Genomic DNA, 24,591 nt, shown 5'->3' with positions numbered 1-24,591 from the left:
TTTGCAAGAGATGCTCTAAACAGCTTTTCTTGCCATTGAAATTTGCATTCTGCAGTACTTCCCCCCCAAATTATATGCAAGAGAACTAAAAGTGTTTCTTTTCCTTCCCTGTTTTTCTTAGGCATTGCCATAGGAGTCTTGGTTCGTGGACACAGTGAGCTCTCAAATCTGGATAAATTCTACTTTGCTTTTCCTGGAGAAATTCTAATGAGGATGCTGAAGCTTGTCATTTTGCCATTGATTATATCCAGCATGATCACAGGTACCTTGTGTTCTCTGATTATTTAAGGAGCCCATGAGAACCTGGGTTGTTCTTTACTAATTATGGAAAAATCAAAACTCATTGAGTGCATTATACAGGCATGCACACAGATGCACACACACACACACACACACACACACACACACACACACACACGGGGAGGTGGGGGAGAGCGCACCCTCATTTGCAAAGCACAAGGCACATTTCCCTTGACTTGAAGTGTGACAAGATTGTCAAAGTGGCCTTGCTCCATTGTGTCACTGTCCCTCTGGCACTGTTGACCACAGTGCCAACCTTCGTTTGTCCAACATGTGACGTCTTGTGCTCAAGATGCCATTTTTAAATGTATTATGAGTAAAACCCTATCTAGGGCACAGAATGGGGAAATGCATATTTGGGCATGGAAATGTCAGCTTATGTCCTCAGGAAAAATGTGGCTGTCAGTTTTGATCATACTTTCAGTAGCTGGCTCCTTTGGTTCCCAGCTCCAGCTTTCCTGCCCACTAACTTCTGGGCAACTGTCCTGAGGGTGCCTCTCCTCCTGGCTCCTCACCCACTTCCTCTCCTCCACACTAGCTACGTACCTGCCCTGCAAGTCTGCCATGGTGTCAGCAGCCAAGAGCCATGGAAAAGGTTTAATTGGAGTTTGCATCTTAGTCTAGAAGACTGGTATTTTTCAATCTGCACTCACAACACAGTTGAATTTGGAAATGGTTTTTCTCTTTCAGATCACTATATTGCAGAGTTTCCTCAAACAGCAACAAATGTCCTTGTGTAGAGATTAACTTGATTTTTTTTAATGCCATTTATCTGGAGTTGGTATGCTGCTGGATGCATTCTGTGCTTCTTACACTGACTTTAATTCTGGCACTTGGTAAAAGGTGGCATGATGTTTCTCACTAGTGTAAGGGGCTTGAAAACGCAAGGTTTTATATAACTGTGCAATTAGGAGTCTTGACATGTCCTCTTTCCAGAACTCTCTTCTCAGTGTTATGGCAAAGCTCAGTGTGTTGAGACTGACATTGGCGAGAATGTCAGCATTTGCTGTCGTCAAGAGCATTCTCTGAAAAGCTGTCACATTTGACTATTCCCAAGTGCTACACTCCAGTCAGACCAGAGCCCCATGGGACCATTTTTCTTAAGTGGCCTTGGTGTTCTTGGCTTATTGGAAACCTAAAGAGAACATTTAATTACTTTTACTTATGGGTTTAATTGTGGTTAAAAAGCAGCAGTTTCTTTCAAGCCTAATAGCCTGAGGGGTCAGAGTGGGGGACAGAAGATCTGTTATTTGTCTCATATAATGTTTGCTTAGTTAAATTATTGAAAGCATTTAAAGTTTGGAAGATTTCTTATAAATACCCAGATTTCTGGCATTAAAAAAAAATCAAATCTGCAAACACTGGGCCCATGTTTCCCCACATCAATAGTGTCCTGGAGCAAGAGACAGCTATTCAATTTAGCTGGCACAAGTGCATTTGAGGACACCAAAGTCACCAACCACCATTCCCTATTTGGTACTCTGTCATTACCTGCCGGGCCCCTGTGAGAACTGCAGTATAACAGAATTTTCCCCCTATTAAAGAGCCTTAAATCAGTTCTTGTACTCTTTTAGACAATACGAAGTCTTGGGCTTCTCTCTTAAGAAAAATATTCACATTTGTGCATATATAGAATATTTTGCATGTATCTATACAAAGCTTATAAGCTATGTGTGACATGGTTTGAGTCTACAGGTTTATGGGGAAAGTAAAAAAAAAGAAAAAGAAAAAGAAAAGAACCTAATCCAGAATAGACAGCAAACCCAGAATTCATATAATAAGCCAAAGTATAGAAGAAAGGGTAAAAATATGTGTATGAATATGCTACTTCTATAATAGTGTATGTTTGGACAGTATCATTCTTGGCAGTAAATAACTCTTCCTGATTTGCAGTCTGGAAGTTTTTGTGTGTATCTTAGCCTTGCAAATTATGCAGCGGAATAATTTACAGCTCTCAGATTCCATCAATAGCCCAGCTCGGGCCCAACCGTAGCCCATAGCTCTCCACTTTCCCTTCAACGATCGCCAGGAGCTACAGCAAACACACACCTCATCCTTTTGATATGAAACAATGAAAGATCAAAGGCTTGAGGAACATCAGCAAAAGCAGGGCTGGGAGGGAGATGCCACATTCATGTGTCTAACCGTCAGGCTAGCGGGGGAGAGGGTCGGCAGGAATGTGGGGAAAAGGACTCATTTATACCTTTTCCGTTACCATATCAACTTAGAAGTACTCTGGAAGGCAGTAGGGAACATGTTCTGACACTTCTAGCTAGGAATTCTTGACAGTTTTTATCATAAAGGGGTATATTCATAGAGACCCATTCCAAGACTCAGGTATAGGACCCTCACGATGTGCTTTCATAATGATGATAAACTGTGAATGCATGTTACACACATAAGTTAACATGTTGCAACTGCTAAAGGCCTGCTTGGCTACATACCGAATGGCCCATGAGAATGTTCCCAGTATAACTCAGAACATAAGGAAGAAACAAATCATATAACACAAAAGACAGTGTGACAGTCCAGACTGTATTATATAGTATTTGCATTTTTAAAAGTTGACCCAAAACTGAAAGATTAACAGCCTTTCAATGAGAATAGAAGTAAAATATGATCCATTGTGCTTTCTTTACATTTTTGGTCTTATTTTGTTATGTTTCTTTGTCTTGTTTTGTTTAAGAAGGAAATCGGAGAGTGGCTGAGTTCTTCTCTGTGTGTTTCAGACTTTGCCTCTGCTATTCCCCTGCCTCCTTCCCTTTCCAGCTCTTTTCCCTGCCAGAGCAATGCTGCTTTTACCCTGGCATGCCAGTCCTTCCCTGAACTCATCTTTGCCCCTGCACCCAGAGGTAGAATGAGCCCCTCACAAATGCCTTTCCATAGGGCAATAGCCTAATCCGTTCCTGCAGGGGACAGGGGTGGGGTGGGGGTACAACAGAAGGAAGTGTCTGGGAAACTGCGGGTTGAAGGTGGGATTTAACCAGTTCTCTGGGAATAGAGGCAGAACTGCTAAGACTTGGACCCAAGACCGACAGAGTGAGCTCCTGCAGGAAAAAAAAAAAAAAAATAACAACAGAAAAACTAACCTGTCATCAAAGTCCCTTGTGGACTAAAAATGCATATGTTACAGCTGCATTTTTTTTTTTAACATTGAACATCCTTCTTGGTGATGTGTGGTTAGGAAATCATGTTTATAGGCAAACTGGAATTTAGACTTGATATTAAATGGTATGGGGTGACTGTTAATCATTTAGTCAAGAGGTGATAACGACGTGCAGGTATCTAAACAAAATGCCCTTATTTTCTAAATGCACATGGAACTGGGTAGAGGTATCTCCAGTATACTTTAGAATGGAGGGGGGGCGGGGCATGGCTTAGTGACGGGATTTCCAGAGACTGGGTGTCATAGGAATTCAGAATTCTCACCATGATTTACATCCTGAAGAAAGAGTGCCTTCCTGCCATGGTGGAGATGTGTGCTTATGCTCTTGGAAAGTTTCAGTTTCTAAGCTAAGTTCTATTGAACCACTAGAGAAATCATGGGGGAGATGATGGAGCTGCCTGAGAACCATGACTCTGTGAAAACCCGGGAGCAGGTCTCCATGGCTCATGGGTTTATATCTGGGTCACATTTCTTCAGTACAGTAAGTCTGATGGCCGGAGCCTTCCACCAGCAGCACAAGAAAAGATCGGCCCTTCCCATCTCACTCCGGGATTCTAAGGCACATCTTCCTGGATGCTCTTAGCTACCACCCAGGTGAGCTGTGCTCCATCAGGCACAGCTGTGCCCCGTGCTGTCTGCTGTGGCTGCCATCACACCTCTGATCCTGACAAGGTTCCCCTCCATTCCTCCATCTAATCAAGGGGCTCAATGATTCTCCACAGAGTGCACGAGGACCGAGCATTGCCAGGAACTTAGGTATAATCAGAAGCAGTTGAAACATCACTATCCAGTCCCTCCCACAAAGGGCTCTTCGGGGTCTGTGCTCCTCAACAGGGCTCCCCTCTGCTTAGCCACCCTGCTTCCAACAAAGTGGAGAAGCTTCTGCCTGTACATGAGAACATTCCAACATGTTGCACCTCGGTCCCAACACCCAACGCCTGATTCTAATGCGGAAAGGCTTCCTTACCACCCAGACGTCCTGTCCCAGGAAGTGTGTCCTCTTCCTGTAATATGTACCATTGGAGACCATTCATTCACCTTAGAGAAAGCCTCCTTTGCTGCCTTGAAGGGTTGGTCTTTGCTTGTGGACACCACCAAAGTACTTAAGCCTAGTACCTGCTGGCTTCTTGGATATCCACGTAGCCAGTAGATCCTGGAGAACGTCCAGGTCTGGGTGAATCAGATCAATGTTGGCTTTCAGTGTGTATTTCTTCCCCAGGTCAGGGAGAAGCTCATTCCTGTTTCCTGCAAATGCCAATAGCACACCAGGGTGTGGAGAGTGAGTCGGGCGAGTTGGGAAACGTCCCTCACCAATGGCTCAGGGCATTCCAAGTTTATGCCGAGCTGAGAAAACTCCCTTCTTTCCCTCCTTGTCTCTCCCAGGCCGTGTGTGCGAATCCCAGGACTGAGTCCCTTTCCCGAGCAGGACACATCACCAAACACTAGACATCAGTACAAACTGTCTGCCTTCCATTTATCAAAAACAGCCGTGCCAGGATAGCACTGGTTGAATGATTGGGTGTATATCTGTGGTGAGATTCTCCAAGATACTTTGATGTTGTGCTCAGATCTCAAAAATATTGCTACAGATTATAAAGTGATTGTTACTCTAACTTCTACAATAGGATTGCAGAATGTTTCAGGTTTGGCTTCAACTATAAAAGGAAACCCCTCTTTTCCCATAAGTTTTTAACCACTGAAGCCTTCTGTGGCCTTATGGTTTTAAGGCAGGTGTAGTAACTCAAGCCTGTAATCCCAGCACGTGGGAGGTGGAGACAGGAAGACCAGAAATTTAAGGTCAGCCTTAGCTACATAGTGACATAGTGAGTTTGAACCTAATTTGGGCTACCTAAGACCCTGTATAGAAAAAGGATTACTAACTACGTGATGTCTTGAGAAGGTGCTGTAGAATGAAAGGGTGGACGAGAACCAAGTGAAGTGGGTTGAAGAACTGAAGAGCCTCGCTGTTTACATTGAGTCTTGTAAAACACGACCCATCAGTTTACTTCAGCTGGTGAAGGCATTCTTTTTCATATACAAGCTTTATTTAAAAAAAAAAACAAAAACCTTGAAAGTAAAAAAGCATCACACACCAAAACTATCCAGACTCAAAGTCTACCTTCCTTTAGTGCTATCCATCTTGATTTAGTCATGGTCTGCTGTGTGCTAGAAACACTCACACCCAGGAGAAAGACTCATGCCAGGGCCTCTCTCAGGCAGGGTTCATTCAGTTTTATTAACAAATGCTTATTAACCCCAACGACATGAAAACTAACAAGAGAGCAAACACATTTCTGAAAGGGTGAATTCCAGCCACCCACCTATTCATGGAACCAAGGTCGTCTGATAGCCAAGATGGGTGTTCCCATCCTGGCGGGCAGACTTGAAGATGCGTGTATCACTTAATCGTACAACTTGGTGTTCCCCGGAAACCACCTGCCTGTAAACGCAGGTGGTTGACAGCTTGGATGTGAACATCAGGAAGAAAGCATGCTGGCTCTCCTGGAACTTCAATAGTTCATTATTTCACTCAGTTTTTTTTTTTTTTTATGAAATTATCATTTCAAGATGTTTTAGAGACTGAAAACCCTGGGCTGGAGAAGGCAAGGATGAGGTCCAACATGACATCCAGAACCAGTGGGCTCATCCTGCATTTTAAATACCCCCTTTTCCTTCTCCCAGCCTTGTCTGGGAACTTGGCAATGAGCCAGGGCAGCTTTGTAAAGACGACTTAGACATTTTCCAGAGATCAAGGACATAGCTTTGACGCTAGAAGATTTAATATATTAATTTGGGTTCTATAAAGCTTTCCACCCAAGGAAAGGGACACATACTGTAAAAGTGGTAGCCTTCCCGTGAATGTGCTACTTGCACAGTGACAAAATGAAAAGTGGCAGAGAAGTAACCCTGCTTTACTAAGACCCTGAGTCTCAGAGTATCAACCATGAGTGAGCAGGCCTTCAGCTAGAACTGGTGCCCCGAGTTTCAAGGCTCCATTTGACTGTAAGAAACTCCCCGGCCCCAAAGGAGTGTGAAATACTGTAGAGATTTTAGTGACTCTCCAATATTCTAAAAGTATGGGTCTGGCTCTAGGAGACCATTAATTCATTCCATCTTCAGTGAGCCGGGCTCTGTGGTACATCCACAATACATAAAGTTAAGGCCCATCGTAACGAGAAGGAGGATATTGCAGTGCTTTGTGGGAATAAGGCTGTAGGGGCAAGTAAGAGGGGGTTTTGAAGGAAGGCTAGAAGTCAAAAGAGAGAGGGGAAGGGAATTCCATACGGAAGGGAATGGAAGAAGCCATAACATCTCAGGATAGATGTAAGACTTCAACCAGAGTTCCAGAAACATGGGAGAGGCGGGAGTAAGATGGGAGGACACACACAAGACTTCATGTAACTCATTAAGGGCTCTGACCAGCCTGCAGACTCAGGAAGAGAGTTACGACAGTGACATCCACCTCTGTCATTCTCTGCAAATGGACACCTTGAGGAAGCTCCTCATGAGGAAGGATCCATCACAGCTAAACAGGAGAGTCAGACCTGGGAGCCACACCACCTGGCTTTCAACACTGATTCTGCCGTTCACTAACTGTGAACCCTTGGATACATCACTTGTATTCGACTGTAAAAACTAGTAAAACTAGTAAAAATCCTAGTGCTTTCGGTCAACTGTCAGAGGTTTTTAGAAGGTCCCTGAATTGGCACCAGAAGTTACAATGGTCAATATTAGGACTCAGTTAAATACGGGTGATGGAGCAAAGGCTGTCATTCAAATAAATGCCACCAATATTAAAAGACTCTGTCCACAGCTCGTGACGTTCACCAGCACATACGTTCTACCTAGAAGCCTCAGCTACCAATTGTAGAGAATTAGGAACTGAAAATGAGGACAATACAGCTGTGTTATGAAACAAAAATCATCTCACTGAGCTGTGTGCTAGCTGTTGCTGTAAAAACATTTGTGTGGACATTGGGAGAAAATAGTTGAGTTACTCAGATCCTCTGTACCAGCGGTTCTCAGCCTTCCTAATGTTGAGACCCTTAAATACAATTCATGTTATGATGACCCTCAACCATAAAATTGTTTTCATTGCTACTTCATAACTGTAATTTTGCTATGGTTATGAATTGTAATGTCCAATGTTTCCAATAGTCTTAGGAAATAGGAAAACCTGTGTTTTCCAATAGTCTTAGGCAACCTCTGTGAAACGTTTGTCCAACCCACAAAAGGGTTTTGACCCACAGGTTGAGAACCAATTCTTTGTACTGCGTTGAATGCATTCATTGAATAACAAGCCTTGTGAAGAGCTCCTGGGATCTCCTGAACAACTGACCCCAAACACCAGTATCTCCAATATTCTGTGATACAGAAGAAACCCAAACAGCAGAAGAATCATACACTGTGTGTGTCTGTCTGTGTGTGTGTGTGTGTGTGTGTGTGTGTGTGTGCGCGTGCGCGCGCGTGCGCGCGCGATGTGGGGTGTGTTGTAGAGCTATGCATACCTGTGCATATGGGGAGTCCACAGGTCAGTGTCTTCCTCTACCATTTTACACATTTGTTTTTGGAAACAGAGTGCTACTGAACCCGGAACTTGCCATTTTATCTAGGCTGGCTGGCTAGCAAGTTTCCAGGGCCCACCGTCTCCCCCACATGATGCTGGGTTGCAAACTTCTACCACCACATCAAGCTTTTCTTGTGGGTGCTGAGTATCCAAACTCCAATGCTCAGGCTTGCATGGCCAGCCCTTTAGCCTTTGAGCTGTATCCCCAGCCGAACTCACTGTTTCTTGACAGGCTTTGAACCATCAAACCTGGACCAGATGACAGCAGCTACGGAGTGATTCTTCTTTAATCCTATCTGAGGATGAGTTTATTTTGTTAACTTCACAGAGTGTAGAGTTGTGATGCAACCCTTTTTTTAAGGAAATTCTTTGTATGAGTGTCTTTAAGAAATAGAGATGCCACAGTGAAACATGCACACAAAAAATACGTTCTGCATACTTCCTCTGCCTTTTCCATCCCAGAAGTATCCATCTTGCCAGCTGAGATTTCCAGGACCCTTGATTAACAAAGTCAGATTATATCCAGCCTTGTTTTCCCTAGAGAATGAAAAGAAAACATTGCACAGTTTTAAAAATGGTGACATGTTTGTTTACTCCTTGTTGCAACCCTAAGAAGTCAAGTGGGCGGAGTCTTTTCTCCATCTGTAGAGATAAGGAAACCGGAGGTTGGAACAAGATTAAGCCATTTTCCCGAGATCACATTAATCACAGGGCAGCACCTGGGACGGATGAATTCCGTTCTAGAACATTCTGCTTCCCAGAAGGCTGGGGTAGACAACCACACACGAATATGTTAGTCGTTCACACATACACATTATATTTGTGTGTGTGTGTGTGTGTGTGTGTGAGAGAGAGAGAGAGAGAGAGAGAGAGAGAGAGAGGGGGAGAGGGAGAGGGAGAGGGAGAGGGAGAGGGAGAGGGAGAGGGAGAGGGAGAGAGAGATAGAGACAGAGAGACAGAGACTTTATGAGGCTTATAGGCTAGTGAGAAAAGTAAGTGTTAATGAGTCCATCGATTTTCATTTTTAAGTGAAACCCAAGAGGCAGGATGCCAAGCCTGGACCCTTGGTGCTCAGAGAAGGACCCCAAGGAAAGGACTTAAAAGCCAGATGAGGAGTGCGGAATAACGGCTGGAGAGGAAGGGTATGAGTGAAGGCTTTGAGGGGGCGCTTGGCCTGACACAGAGGGCGGGGGGATGTGATATAGCCAGCAGGTACACGTGCAAGCTGAAGAGATGTCTGTGTGGTCTCATCCTCCAGGGTAAGAGTTCACTATTTTAGCCTCAATGCCACTGGAGGTGTATACTGACTGGAGTGTGAAATCTTTAACGTTTTAAAAGCTTTATTGAATGACTGTGCAATGAAGGATGGAGGGAGGGGAATGGCTATGAGGATGCTTATCGCGTGTGCTCTATTGCTCAGTGACACACATCACTGACCATTGATGATGCGGTTGTAGGTGGCATCCTCACAGGCTGCGCGGGCCGGCCTTGCTCAGCTTGCTCCTCACTAGCAACTTGAAGGAGATACAGGCTTTTAAAGACCACTGTGTACAGGAGTACATCGAGCTTGGGGACAAAACCCATGCTTATTTGTCTTTGTGCGACTGGCCTGCCTCTCTGCTGAGTCACCCAGACAGTGGTTTAACACCTGTGTAACCCTGAGCTTGGGTGTTATGTCCACTCAGACCTCTGGCGCGCTAGCAAATGCCTGACTTCAGTGACAGAGTTCATCATGACACCTTGACTAGAAGGTAGCGACTGTCACGAAAACTTCTTTCTCAGGTGGGTGGCAGCTTCGTCAGAGAGCACTCTGAGGAGTCTCTTGCCCTCGGATATTTATTTTTAAAGCTTGCTATTGTTTAGCCTACCCTGCTTCCTTTGTAACGTGGTTATAAAAAGTTCAGATGATTATTGTGCTGGCCAAGCGCCAACCTCCCTGCTTGCTCCTCAGAGCCTCCTCCTGAGGTAAATAAAGAAAATGCCTTTTTCCTAAAATAAAGAGCCAGCAGGTGCCCTTAACTTCTAAGGACAACCTTGAGCTCTGTCCCTGTTTCCAGGCCACAGCCCAGCCTCAAAACGGTCTCTGGTTATGAATGGTGATCTTGCCCTAGGCATTTCCATCCAATTCTGTCCTGTTTGTCATGTTCTCTCCCTGGTGACACCTCCTGCTCCTGTGGACTCTGCTCCAGGACTTCATGAGGTAGCTCATTATTAAGTGGTGTGGAGAACTTTCTAACCAGCTACAGACCTAGCTAGCCTGTCTACACTATAATAAGTCAATAAATTTTGTGGAAATAGGAATTACAAGACAATGGCTCTAGGAAGTGGGTGCACGGTAATGAAGAGGAGCTGGGTGGTGGTGGCGGTGACGCACGCCTTTAATCCCAGCACTCGGGGGCAGAGGCAGGCGGATCTCTGTGAGTTCGAGGCCAGACTGGTCTACAGAACAAGTTCCGGACAACCAGGGCTCTACAGAGAAACCCTTCTTGGAAAACAAATAAGGAAATAATTTGAGGGACAGTGAGAAGTTAAATGCATTCTTTTGTGGACTTTTTTATTTTATTTTAAGTATTTTCATTGGCTGCTCTGGGAACTGAACTAAGCTACTGTGTGTAGGAGCTTTCTGAGGAGACTTCCTGCTTAGCTGACACAGTGGACCTGTGGGTAGCTGGGGCATGATAGCCTATAAAAGTGCAGCTCTGCCGTGTGGTGATGGTGCACGCCTTTAATCCCAGCACTTGCGAGGCAGAGGCAGGCAGATCTTTGTGAGTTCGAGGCCAGCCTGGTCTACAGAGTGAGATCCAGGAAAGGTGCAAAGCTACACAGAGAAACCCTGTCTCGAAAAACCAAAAAAAAAAAAAAAAAAGTGCAGCTCTTCCTGTCACGTGGAAAGCTTGGAGTACAAACATTCACAGAGTACTTTAATTACTGCACCGCTGATCTAGGGAAGACTGAGGCTCAAGGCTTGAAATAGGGGACCGCATGCAAGAGAATGGAGCTTATTGTGTCTTCCTCTCCACTGCCCCTATGATGGCAAGGTGGAGTGGGTTCAAGGAGTTTTCTTAATGGAGTTAAGTCTAAGTCTGTTCCCTTGACATGGCTGAGTGCCCACTTAATGCTGCACAGTCTGGTAAGGTGTGGAGACTGTGCTGTGTTGTCCACATGACAGTCATGAGCCACATATGGCTATTTGAATAGAGAGTAATTTCAATTAAGTGAAATTATAATTCAGTGCTTCAGTTACTTAGACACCTGGCTAGTGCTCGCTAGCCACATGTAGCTCGAGTCTACTTCAGTGGACAAGGTAAACACAATTTCCACAGCACAGGAAGGTACATGGGGCAGTGTTGCTTTGGAATTTCATAGCACACCGAAGAAGTTGAGGTGTCGTGGTGCATGAGAATGGGATCCTAGCTCCACCACTCATATCCATAGCTTGGTGGCATGTTGCATATCCCATTTGAGCCAAAGACTCACCCTCTAAAAATGGGCTAATAATGCCTACCTCATTGAGTTAAAATGAGATTTAAAGGGTATCTGTGATCATTGTGCAGTCATTGCTCAAGACAGTATGGGTCACCATCATCATCATCTTCTTCTCCTACAGATATGACGTATTTATAGTATCCAGACAGATGTTTCATACTCATTAAATTCTTTGTTTCTGTGATAGTTTTGAACATATAGCTGTTTTCCCCATGTTCCTTCTCTCTATAGTAGTTACCAACAAACGCCTCCCCACACATGATACACTGTAAGTCATCCAAAAGCCTGGGTTTGGGGGCTGTGATACCCTCCCTTTTTTTATAACTACAATGGTAGAGAGAGTAGACAATATAGAGAAGTAGGATTGTTGATTTTAGCAAAATTTTTGTCTGGCTGGGAAACATTCATAACTGAGACAGATGAGAAAAATGGTAACCAAGCTCTTCCAAAGGGTGAGCACAAGAGAGTTGCTGCAGGTACTTGGGATATATCTATTTAAGACATTTCCACCAAGAATCCCATTTTTAGAAAGCCTGAGTCCTAAAGTCGAGGCTGAGGCACTGAACTCATGGTGGTGAGAGGTATTTCATCTCCTGGGAAGAGGAAACAGAGAGAAAAATGGAGGAACCAGGGATGAGATTGCCCCATGTGGGGGTCTCTGCAAACACTGTGACCAGCAGACTGTCGGTCCAGGGGGTGTTGGTCCAGGGAGGGCAAGAAGGAAATTTAGTTCAATACGACTCAGTAGCCAACGTTGGTTCAAAGTTGGAGAGTCTGACTCACAGTAATTTATTTTAGGCATATTTAAGCACAGCACAATTTGGGAAAAGAAGTTTTCTGGTGATAATTAACTCAATCCTTTGTGCACAACAAAGCCTAAGACATGATTACATTGAAACTCTTGTAAAGTACATGTGACATCTTCCATAAAGACAAGCTCATTCATTTTTGAATTGTGGCCTTCAGCTCTCTTGGATATTTTGGTTGTTTTTACTATTGCAACTGCTACTTCTGATTGCCTTACTGTCAGGAAAATAAGTTCTCCTCAGCACACCAAACTCCATTCCCGCCCCCGCCCTCCCCCCACACACAAAGGACTAGACTGATATCAAGGTTATTCTAGGATGTGTAACACGAATCTTAACAGTTCTTATTAATGAAAACAAACCCAGAGCCAGGTATTGGGGTCAACGCTGAATGATCAGAGAAACAGAACAAGCCACAGCCACCTCACCTTGCCAGTTCCTCGGCTGATCCTATTTCCTCAGACTGGAAACCTCTGTGTCCTCATCCGGAATGAATCTCAGCTGAACTGTTGCTCAAAAGCCTAAAAGGTTAACCAGGCTAGTTCCTGGTTTTCACTGCCTTTTAAACCTCTGCTTCCTGCCATCACTCCTGGGATTAAAGGCTCTTGTTACCACGCCTGGCTGTTTCCAGTGTAGCCTTGAATTTATGGGGATCCAGACAGATCTCTGCCTTTGGAATGCTAGGATTAAAGGCATGTGTGCCACCATTTTCTGGCCTCTATATCTAGTGGCTGTTCTGTTCTCTGACCCCAGATAAATTTATTAGGGTGCACAATATTTTGGAAAACACAATATCACCACAAGGATGTCTGGATTTTAGTCTTGTCCTGGAAGTTGGTGAACGGACCCTTAACAACATCTTGGGTGGATGCTAAAGGCCAGAGGCCTTCTCCAAATGCTACCTTCCAGATGGGCAGTCCACAGGTCAAAGACAGTTGTTTAGAATGAGAAATAACTTGTTCTGTCACCCTAACAGCAATGACATCCTTGTAGAGTTTTCCTGCACTTCAGATATGTGTCAGGAAATATGAGGAGCACAATCCTCCAGCCACTTAAGAAAATGGGTAGGTCTTTTATGGTGCGAGGAATGCCTCTGAACGCCACCTGTGCATCCTGCTAGCCCTTCAGTTCCAATGGCTTCCCTTTGGAGTTGCCTTGTGACAACCTCTTCCCTTTTCCTGCTGCCCTGAACTCCAGGTTTTGCACACAGTTGTGGGACAACTCATGTTAAAATTGCAAAATCATTTTCTATGTTGATACTTTGGCTTAAAATAGGATTCTCAGCTTGGAAATCAGGCAGTGTAGAATTTGAAACCTCCAAATGACAGCATGCTGGAAAGTTTCTCAATCTGTCCTATCTCTCTCCTGGAAACTCAGAGAACATCAATTGACTCCATTTGGGTAAGCATCCCTGATAGAGAGATGTGTTTCTAGCAGAGACAGGTGATGCCTTCTACTGTAATACAACCATCCCTTCAGACAAACCTCTCAAGACTAGGTAACATTCGGTTACTTTATTGGTAGCTAAGACTATTTGAAAGTAGACCTAACAATGTGGCCATTAAGTCTCTTGGCTTTCCAGTGCCATAGAAATTATTTGTATCCTTCCAGTCTTAGGTTTTTGAGGTATCTCACAGTAGCAAACACGTATAATACATTTGTTCATCTAGGAATAATTTTGGAAATTATGAAAAGAGCTGGGAAATATGTTAGGGTGGATAATGAAATTACTATGGTTTATTATTGTATTAGGTGCTGTGAGATGGTCTTTCTGTACCTGTGAATATGTGTTGTTACCATTGGTTACTAAAGAAGCTGCTATGGCCTGTGGCAAGGCAGAATAGAGCCAGGTGGGGAATCCAAAGAGAGAGACAAGGAGAAGGTGGAGTCAGAGGAGATGCAGAGTGCTGCAGGGGGAGCAAGATGTAATGGAACACAGGTAACACCACAAAGCCATGTGACAAACCATAGATTAATAGAAATGGGTCAATTTAAGATGAAAGAGTTTGCTAGCAAGAAGCCTGAGACATAGACCAAACAGTTTGTAATTAACATTAAGCCTCTGAGTGATTATTTTATAAGCTACTGTGGGCCAGGTGGGACACAGGAAAACTTCCAGCTATATTTGGTGCCCACCATTAGACATTGATCCACATGGACCTGAAAAAACTTTAAAAAGATTGTGAATGCACAGAAACGGAGCCCCACTGGGCTTCCTAGTCTCACAGTCTTGTGCCATCAACAGCATGATGCATCTCCAGACAGCTACCTGAGAGATGGAGCTGGCCGCCAGCCACCATGAGCTAAGCGGTGGGACAGATTTCCAAAGTCAAAAGGCTTCTCCCAGCCGCTGCCTGCAGGACTGAGAGCCAGCAGCCAGGGTGGTTGCTTTGGTCCTAGCCCCTTGGCAGCTTAAAGTAATGTTCAGAAAATGATTACAGATACACAATAAAACAGATTCAGATGGGAAAAAAAAACCTCTAAATGGGTTACAATGTGTTTAAAAATATACATAGGCTTGAGAGAGAAAAGAAAAAAGGGTAGAGAAAGTCCTTAGAAAAGAAATAGAGTAATAAAAATATAATAAGCTATGTAAAGATGGAAAATACACAGAGAGTCTGGATATTGTATGTTGTTGTGTTGTCTTTGAATTGTTTGACTGCTAAGGAAGGAGCAACAGCTGCTAAGAGACATTTGATTATAAATGTTGCTGGATTAATCCAACCTATATATTTTGAAAATAACTTAAAAATTTAAGTCAAAAGATATGTTACTTTGGAGAAGAGGTTATGCTTTTATTTCCACAGGAAGTAAGAGGCTGTGGATTCATTCTGTGTTAAGAAAAATTAGGTTTGTTTGAGGAAGAACCCCTGAAAAATCTCCAATGGGAACAGATGGCCCAGATGATCCAGTGTTTCAGAGCACATCTGTTGCAGTTTCCTCTGAGTTCTGCATCCAGAAAGGATTCAAGGCTGCTGGCTGAGATGATCCAGCCTCACAGACTACTCCAGTCAGGACTTGACCATAATCCTAAATTTTCTCAGGGTCCCCATAAGATTAACAACACCCCTCAATTATCAAGAAGTAGCCTAGAGAACTATGCCCACATTTCCAAAAATAAATTATGAATGTTGGTCATTGTTTAGGGGTGTTGGTTACAAGTTGTTATGGATAATGGTCAGGAAAAAAGCTAAACAAAGGAGATTAGATCCAGGGAACTTGTTCTGAAAAAAAAAAGGGGGGGGGATACAGAAATGATAGGAAAAAAGGGTAGATTATTGACTCTACTTTAATCCAAAAAAAACTATTAATCTTACATATTTTACACTAGTATGGATTTTGATTTATTGATACAAATTTAAAGTTAATTTTGTTATACTGTATGTATATTTCTACTCTTGTTTAGGGTATTATGTTCATGCAGCTCATTTAAAAATGTAATATAGCCGGGCAGTGGTGGCACACACCTTTGATCCCAGCACTCAGGAAGCAGAGGGAGGCGGATCTCTGTGAGTTCAAGGCCAGCCTGGTCTACAGAGCGAGATCCAGGACAGGCACCAAAACTATACAGAGAAACCCTATCTTGCAAAACCAAAATAAATAAATAAATAATAAATAAATAATAAAAATGTAATACATAATTAAGAAATAGATTAATAGTCATCTATAACAGCAAACTTATGTCGTGTTAGGTATGTTTTCAAAGTCATACAGAGATGTATTTCAGTCAGATAGGTAATCTTCAAACACTTTACAGACCTACAGAATATGGCATTTAAAATGTTTTAAGAACTTAGACTTTTCTCGACAGTGAGACACATCTGCTCTTGCAGCACCAATTACTTTAAAGAGGATGATGGGCATGAAAGAAACTCCATATGGAGTTTGTTTTCTTTATGGCAAAAGCTAGCCATGTGGGCAAAGAAAGTGCCCTTGCCTCAACTACTGACCGCATGCTGTACAAATTGGACACAAAAGAAAGTGACTGCAGAACTTTGCCAAGACAGGGTGGGGCAATCCTTCAAAAATCCTGCTTCACAGATAAGTCTGTCAGATATGCTAGGCCTGTAGGCCGAAGATGGATGCACCAATGTTACAGAGGAACTTTGGGCGACTGTCCAGGTAGCCTGATGTCCCTGTCATTAGGTAACATTTCACTCTTCTGGGGTCTTTGACGGAGTTGAAAACTAATAGTTATAGTTTTCCTTAGTTATAATAGAAAGTAAATTAGATACAAAACTTATACTCACCAAGGTAAGATAGATAAATATTTTCTCTAATTTTGTCAAATGCAAATGATTGGATATTGTTACTGTAATTCTTACTTAATAACTGTTTTTGTTTTACTATCATAAAGATAAAACCTTCCTTTTTAATTAGACAAAAAAAAAGGAGGGAGTGCTGTGGGATAATGCTCTTGTATGCTGTAAAGATTTGTCACTCAAATTTGTTTAGTAGAACGCTGATTGGCCAATAGCCAGGCACAGAATTATAGGCGGGGCAACCAGACTAGGAGAATTCTGGGAAGAGGAAGGGCAGAGTCAGGAGTCACCAGCTAGACGCAGAGGAAGCAACATGAGAATGCCACACTGAGAAAAAGTATCAAGCTACATGGCTAAACATAGATAAGAATTATGGGTTAATTTTTTTTGTTTTTGTTTTTCGAGACAGAGTAAAAACAACCTCTTCTACTTTTTTAAATTAATTTATTTATTATGTATACAGCATTCTGTCTGCATGTATGCCTGCAGGCCAGAAGAGGGCACCAGATCTCATTATAGATGGTTATGAGCCACCATGTGGTTGCTGGGAATCGAACTCAGGACCTCAGGAAGGGCAGCCAGTGCTCTTAACCCCTGAGCCATCTCTCCAGCCCCAAATTATGGGTTAATTTAAGTGTAAGAGCTAGTTAGTAATAAGCCTGAACTATCAGCCAAGCATTTATAAATAATATTCAGCCTCCAAGTCAATTATTTGAGAAGCTGCTGCTGGGTATTTGGGAACAGGCAAGCAGGAGAGAAACTTCCACCTACACTTAGGTTCAGAGACAATCTAAAGATCCAACAAAAAGGGACCAAAAAGCACATTATAGTCCAGCCACATGTCAGGTGATTTCTTTTTGTTTGTTGGTTGGTTTGGTTTAGTTTGGTTTGGTTTTTTGAGACAGGGTTTTCCTGTGTAGCTTTGGAGCCTGTCCTGGAACTCACTCTGTAGACCAGGCTGGCCTCGATCTCACAGAGATCTGCTTGCCTCTGCCTCCTGAGTGCTGGGATCAAAGACATGTGCCACCACTGCCCGGTACATGTCAGACAATTATATACCAATTTAAATTATCTTTAGGGTAAGTTTGTGACAGTGAAGACGAATACTTTTATGTTAACTATAAAATTATGTTTACAAAACTTTGAGAAGAAAATTTAGTAGAATGTTAACTACAGTTGGTGAGATAAAGTATGTTTGTGGGCAGGGGTGGTCAGTAGCTATTACCTTAATAATTATGGGTGGATGTTATCTTCTCAGCTTGAGTCTCCTGATAGAAAAGACAGATGAACACAACTGTGATTTGCATGAGTGCCACTGTACAATAAGATAATTAACTTGGTTCAAGATAAATGGTTCCTCAATGCTGAATTTCAAAGGAAGTTTATCTCTGCTATTGAGTGATATTATGTTCAGATCTTGACAGTGTCCATACATCACTTGCAGAAGGGTGACTCTTTCTATTTTATGACCAACCCCAAGAAAACCAGAGGCCATGGCCATGGAAATGAGCTGTATAGGGAGTTTGTGCCCCACTGGCCTTCCACTTCTGAATTCTGCACTTGCAATTTTAAAGTGTTTGCTACATCTTATCAATTGTGTGAGATGCACCTCACAGCTCTTTATTAGAGTCCCTTGTGCTGGAAATCTGCCTTTTGACCTTAACGTGACTTGACCTTTCTCCCCTCTCCCTCCAGGTGTTGCTGCACTGGATTCCAATGTATCTGGAAAGATCGGTCTGCGCGCCGTGGTGTATTATTTCTGCACCACCATCATTGCTGTGATCCTCGGTGATGCTTATTTCTAACTCCTTCCTCTATGTATTTGTAACTTTGTGTTCAAAAAGTAATTGGGCATCTTAAAATGCACATTTTTAGCCATAAAGCAATATTGTCAGATTATCCTAGGCCTTTGATGCCTTTGAGTCTGCATAACACCTTTTATGTGAACAAAATGCTGTAAGGACAGAATTTTGACCTTAGTACTGGGTATCAAAGTCTCTGATAAGAAACAGAGAGAAAGTGACATTTCTGTGCCCTGTCAGTATCATTGGGGAGAAAAATGTAAGGCCAAGAGTTATTATGTTCTTAAACCAGATCATTAATCTGGAGCAGTAGAATATTATTAGAAGACAGTTCTGGAAAGGTTGCCATGTATCTGCAGGTAGAATAACAGAAAAGCATCAAACAAATGAAGTGCCTTTACTTCAAATTGTTCTGTGGCTGATTGAGGACTGAAAAACAGGAGAAAGACTAAACCTAGGGTGGCCAGAAGCAATTCTAGGAAGTCACTCATTCTTTAAAAAGAAAAGCAAGAAGACTTCTTTGTTCATGCATTTATTCACTTCAGTGGGGGTCAGGGTAAGATAGTAACTAAGGCTTAGCATTTTGTAGGGAACTTGGGGCCCTTCATGTCACAGTATTGCCTTGGCCACCTTGTCAACTGGTTCTCTAAAGGCCACCCCAGGACACCAGCTGCCCTGGAAGGTTTTAATTCTCTGTGAATACTGTCCTTGGCCATAGGTATTGTGCTGGTCGTGAGCATCAAACCTGGTGTCACTCAGAAAGTGACTGAAATCAACAGGACAGGCAAAACCCCTGAAGTCAGCACAGTGGACGCCATGTTGGACCTGATCAGGTGAGTCTTGCTGGTGGGTGATTTCCTGGATGGGTCGTCTGTGTAGTTGCACAAGGCTGCATGAGTGAGTTAATGCTCCGATGTCTTAGCATTTGTAGGTGTGTGTTAAATGAGTGTATGTATGGTGCACATACGTGGAGGTCAGAGGACAACTTCAGTAACTGACCCTCTCCTTCTGCCTTATTTGAGTGAGGGTCTTTTTGTCGGCTTTTGTGCTGTACATGCTAGGACAGCTGGCCCTTCAGCTTCTGGAGGTTCTCCTGTATCTACCTCCATTTTTTACCATATAAGCACTGAGATTATCAATATGTACTACGGTGCCCAGCTTTACAAGAGTTCTGGGGATTTGAACTCAGATCTTAGGCTCATGCAGCAAGTACTTTACCCACTGAACCATCCCCCTCAGTCCAATATCTTAACATTTTAAATTATTTTTAAATTAATATGCATCTTCATTTTGCCATAAATCCTACAAATTATATTGCCGGTCATTTCTACTTGCCAAGCATGATTCAGAAAGCCATGGATAGAACAGGACCCTGTCTGAGGACTTAGCAGGGACCGAGATGCAGGAAATACCCTTGTTACATAAAGATGCTGGGCAGAAGTGGGTGGCCAGTTCTGGGGGTTACTTGGAGAAATTCATGTTTTAATTATAGAGAAAAACCCTCTTTTCTAAAGTGATCAGTGCCACAAGCAAATTAACAAATTGAAAGTATCAATTTAAGCAGAACAAATGTTTAAAAAAAATTATAGGATATATACATATTGAGCAGTTTGGGGATTATGATTGGCTCTACTTGTGACCGTACACTGTAATTTCATATAATTTCTGCTGAACTTGCTAACTTATAAATGCATAGTTAGAATCACTAGGTTCCATTTCCATAGAATGGAGCAACTGAATCATGAGACATTGCCAAGAAAGCCAAGTACTTAAATCTTTAGTTTTCTCTTTATATTTCAACTGTCCTACCATACCTAACTTATCCACAGAAAACACAGTCACTTGGGTTTCTTGAGTCTCCAAGGCATGTAACTTAGCTATTTATAGGGTCCATACAGTTTTCTTCACACCCATATTTTATTAGTTAACATATTTAATTTGGTAATTATGACAGAATTTGCAACTGGCATTAAGTACTCAAGAACAAATATGACAGACTGTTATAAAAATGGAAAGATAACAGAAAATCAAACAACTGTCTCAACTCTGAGTATCCATCTGCCTGTGCAGTGTTTCCCCAAGAACAGCAAGGGTGTCACTTAAGGAATCTGTTAAGTGGAAGTTGACTAGGGGGACTCATCAAGGGATACTATGCAAAGCAGAAGCTGGAAGAGAAACTGGAGAATCTATCCTATGCTATCCCCAATTCTATCGATCTATAGTTTAACAACCCAAACCATCCGTTTCCCTGATATAATCATTCTTTCCGTGTTGCCAACAGGAACATGTTCCCGGAGAACCTGGTCCAAGCCTGTTTTCAGCAGGTAACATCAGTGGTTTTGCTCTTGAGTTGCCCCTGTGTTTCCACAACCCAACCCACTGAGACTTCATTTTCTCCAGTGACACAAGAAATGAAATGACCCCATCAAAACTTGACAGCAGAAAGTACACCTGTGAAGGATGGCCTTTCAGATGACTCCTGTCTTTAGGGCTGTCGTGAAATGCGTGCCATGATTGACAGAGTTTTCTTCTCAGGCGTGATCTTCTCTTCCCATAGAGAAAAGCAAGAGTCTGCCAACATGTTCTGTTTATTTATTTGTATTTTGGAGAGCCACGTTATATTTGTAAAGAACTTGGACTTCTTGCAGATGTAATGAAGTGGACAGAAGAGCTGTCCATCTCGTCCTTCCCATCCCTTTCATGGTGACCGTCTAACTCACCCCGTGTTGACCAGCCCACCCAGGACTGGGTCTTTTCCTTATCATTAGGTGTCCATTGCTGGAGCTCCCTGGCAAAGCCATGGGTGTTTTAGAATTTTTTTTTTTTAATGAATGTTTACCATTGTCTTTGAGCCACTAAAACCCCTTTTCTGTTTATCTGGGCTCCTTAAGACAGCTGAGTAGATCACAAACTGCTGTATTCATTTACATAAATTACATGAACAGAGACCTCTATATAGACCAACAAAAATGGCAATTGCATTGCTACCCTGTAGCCCCCACCAGGAACAGAACTACCTCTATTTAAGGGATGCCTTTGCAGCTCAGTTACAGTGGTCGTTTGTAGGGTTTCGAGTTGGCAGAGATTCTGCATTGGGGACATTTCTTCCTAGCATCATAATACAGTAGCTTTTTCTCAAGCCACCATGATTGAAGCCTCACGGGACCAAACAGGGCTGGCTGACGGGAGAAATTCAACAGAAATCTCACTCACAGAGCAGCCCTGGAGGAACTGTTGATTTGGACACAAACCACTCAGTTACACCTTTCTCGGAACTTATTAGTCATCGTGACTATTTTTATCAAATCGCTAAGATTATTTTTCCAGATTAAAAATGATGAGTTTAAAAAAAAAATGGTTGACAGGAATCTCCCTGTCTGCGAAAGTACCTCCGGATAAAACCTGCCTCTGTTTGCATTATATCTCCATTCATTTCCCCCTATCGTGAAAGGGAGAGAACATTTTAGTATTACTGAATGGCAGTTGTGGGAGACTGGGGGTTTGGATTTTTAGATCCCAGTGCCTTCTGGGAAGGATCATCAAAAGCTAGAAGCAACAGAAGCCCCATCAGTAGAACCTTAAATGACAGTTACTTGGCCAAACTAACATCCCTGTGGTGTAGCCCCAACTGGATACTAAAAAAAAAAAAAAAAAAATCTTACTTTTTGTGCAATTGTTTTTCTCCAATGTGCAGTACAAAACCAAGCGTGAAGAAGTGAAGCCTGTCAGTGATCCTGGGGGGAACGCCACAGAGGTGTCTGTCACCACCGCCATGACAACCATGTCTAAGGTACCATCTGCCACCCCACCCCTCCCTGGCAGGCATGTGCCAGTCTTGAGTGGCAGGAGGGAGAAAGACGTTCAGTTTTATTATTCACAGAATCCTTGTTTGTGAGTTTACCTCTTCTCCAAATGCGTCTGCAGCCCAGATATATTTCACAGTCCCCGCCCCAGAGTGGCACAAAACTGAGTCACCCACAGTACCTGAGTCCAAACTGAGGTTGAATGAGGCTACAATATGTCAATTCATTTTGGTTTTCATTCAATAAACATGCATCCATGTTGGTATATGTTTTATCCCACTTCAGTTTTCCTTTTGTGCATTTTCTTGGTGATTTTTGTGGTCTCTTTGTTTTAGTTTGTCCTGTATTGCATTGAGAATCTCTTCCACTGACTATGTATGTGTGTGGGTGGTAAGGGATACTGGGAATTGAACACTGGGTCTCCTGCATGCCAGAGAAGCATTCTACCCTTGAGCTAGTTCCCCCAATGCATTCTCTCTCTTCCTCCCTCCCTCTCTCTCTGGCTGTAATTTTGGGTACGCATATATTTCTTGTGCACTTTGTTTATAGTCACTCCCATAATCTTTTTGGCTCTGTCCTCCCTAAGAATCCCATCTACTCTCATATGATATGCATATTTGTATATGTGTGTGTGACTCTACCACTAAGCTACTGCCCAGCCCTATAGACTTTCCAATCTAGAGTCCATATATAAGGGAAAACATGCAATATTTGAGTCTGGCATACTTTGTTTCCATTCCATCTATCATTCTTTTTCCTGCAAATGGTATAATTTCCCTCATCTTTGAGTCTGGCATATTTTGTTTCTGTTCCATGTATACTTCTTTTTCCTGCAAATGACACAATTTCCCTCATCTTTATGGATGAAAAGAAACTCCACTGTGTATGTACACCACATTTCCTCCCTTCATCTGTCAGTGAGCGCCTGTCCCTGTCTTTGCTGTTGTGGCTAGTGCTGCAGTGAACATCCATGTGCAGATATTTCTGTGCTGCAGGGACTTGGTGGGTGTGCCCAGGGGTGGGGCTGCTAGATTATATCTGCTCCACCTCTGCATGCTCGCCGGCACTTGTCTTCTTACCAGCGGCCATTATGACTGGGGTAGGATGGACTCTCTGTGTACTTTTAATTTGTATTTCCCTGATGGTGAAAGATATTACACATTTTTCATATCTTTATTGGCTATTTGTTGATTTTACTATATAAAATGGATGGAAGCATAGTAATAAAATGCTCTGTAATGTTTCTAAGTACAAGAACACAGTGATACACTTTGCAGAGAAAATGTGTGTGTTAAAGAAGCTTCATTCAGGCGTGAGTATAGTCCTGTTAGCTGTGAATTCCATGTTAATGAACCACAGTATAGAAAATCATCTCTAAAACAGAAATGCACATTAAACAATGTCATGCACTGATTGCTTGGTACAAATGATTTGACAAGGCTGTGTATTTCTCCATGGGGACTTTGTAGAACATGACTACCAGGAGTAAGGAACATCAACCATTCATAGAAAGAAAATGATGATCCTTGTCACTGTACCTCGGCCACTCCATACAGTTGAGTACCTTGGGGACTGCTTTAGGTTTGCGAGGCTATAAACACAGAATACAGGCCTCTGCTTCCTTGCCTGAATCTCTCTGCCTGTATGTGCATCTGAATCCGGATCATCTTAGACTTCAGAAGGGCCGCATGGCATGTGTGCCAGGTTCCCTCATGGAATCCAGCATCACTCCAGAATCAAGTACCACCAATGTTTCTGTAACAAACTCATGCATGTTTTGCCAATTAAGAAACACACTGGCCTCATCTCCATTCAGAACAGATTTTGTCAAAAGAGCAGACTATAAAGTTACCAAGAAAGGTTTCAAGAGAATCACATTTGTAGTTTTTAGACCCACAGTAGACTTCTGAATGGTCTCAGAGGAAATATTTATTCTGGGTTTAGAGTGGGAGAGAGAAGTGGGAGAGGAGGGAAATTTAGGAAGAAGAATTTTCAGTCAACTAATTAAATTAAAGCTGGATATGATGGTAAAGTGCATGCTTGTAATCCTAGCACTCAAGAGGTTAAGGCAAGATCATGAGTTTGAAGCCACCCTGGGCTACCAAGTGAGTCCCTGTCGAAATAAATAAGTAGGGGTGTGGAGATATGGCTCAGTGGTTAAAAGCACTTGCTGCTCTTCCAGAGGACCTGAGTTCAGTTCCTAGTACCCACATTGGGTAGCTCACAACTATCTGTACTCCAGTTCCAGGGGATCTGGTACCCTCTTCTGGCCTCCATGGGCATCCCCACATGCATAGCATAAACACACACACACACACACACACACACACACACACACACACACACACACACACATAAAGGTAACAAATAAGTGAATAAATATAATTTAAATTCAGTGG

At 42.8% G+C, this 24,591-nt stretch overlaps 1 protein-coding gene across 1 annotated transcript in view; it reads left to right on the top strand.

Annotated features, from left to right (window-relative positions):
* Positions 1-24,591, top strand: part of Slc1a1 (solute carrier family 1 member 1) — a 78,031-nt gene that overhangs the window by 38,588 nt on the left and 14,852 nt on the right. The window contains exons 2-6 of the mRNA XM_059253772.1: positions 122-262; positions 18,283-18,375; positions 19,108-19,222; positions 20,671-20,713; positions 22,084-22,179. Of these exons, the coding sequence (XP_059109755.1) occupies positions 122-262; positions 18,283-18,375; positions 19,108-19,222; positions 20,671-20,713; positions 22,084-22,179 (488 nt within the window). The remainder of the gene's footprint in view (positions 1-121; positions 263-18,282; positions 18,376-19,107; positions 19,223-20,670; positions 20,714-22,083; positions 22,180-24,591) is intronic.

Source organism: Peromyscus eremicus, chromosome 1 (genome assembly GCF_949786415.1).
Source record: "Peromyscus eremicus chromosome 1, PerEre_H2_v1, whole genome shotgun sequence".
Taxonomy (NCBI): domain Eukaryota; kingdom Metazoa; phylum Chordata; class Mammalia; order Rodentia; family Cricetidae; genus Peromyscus; species Peromyscus eremicus.
This window is presented reverse-complemented; position numbering and strand designations above follow the sequence as displayed.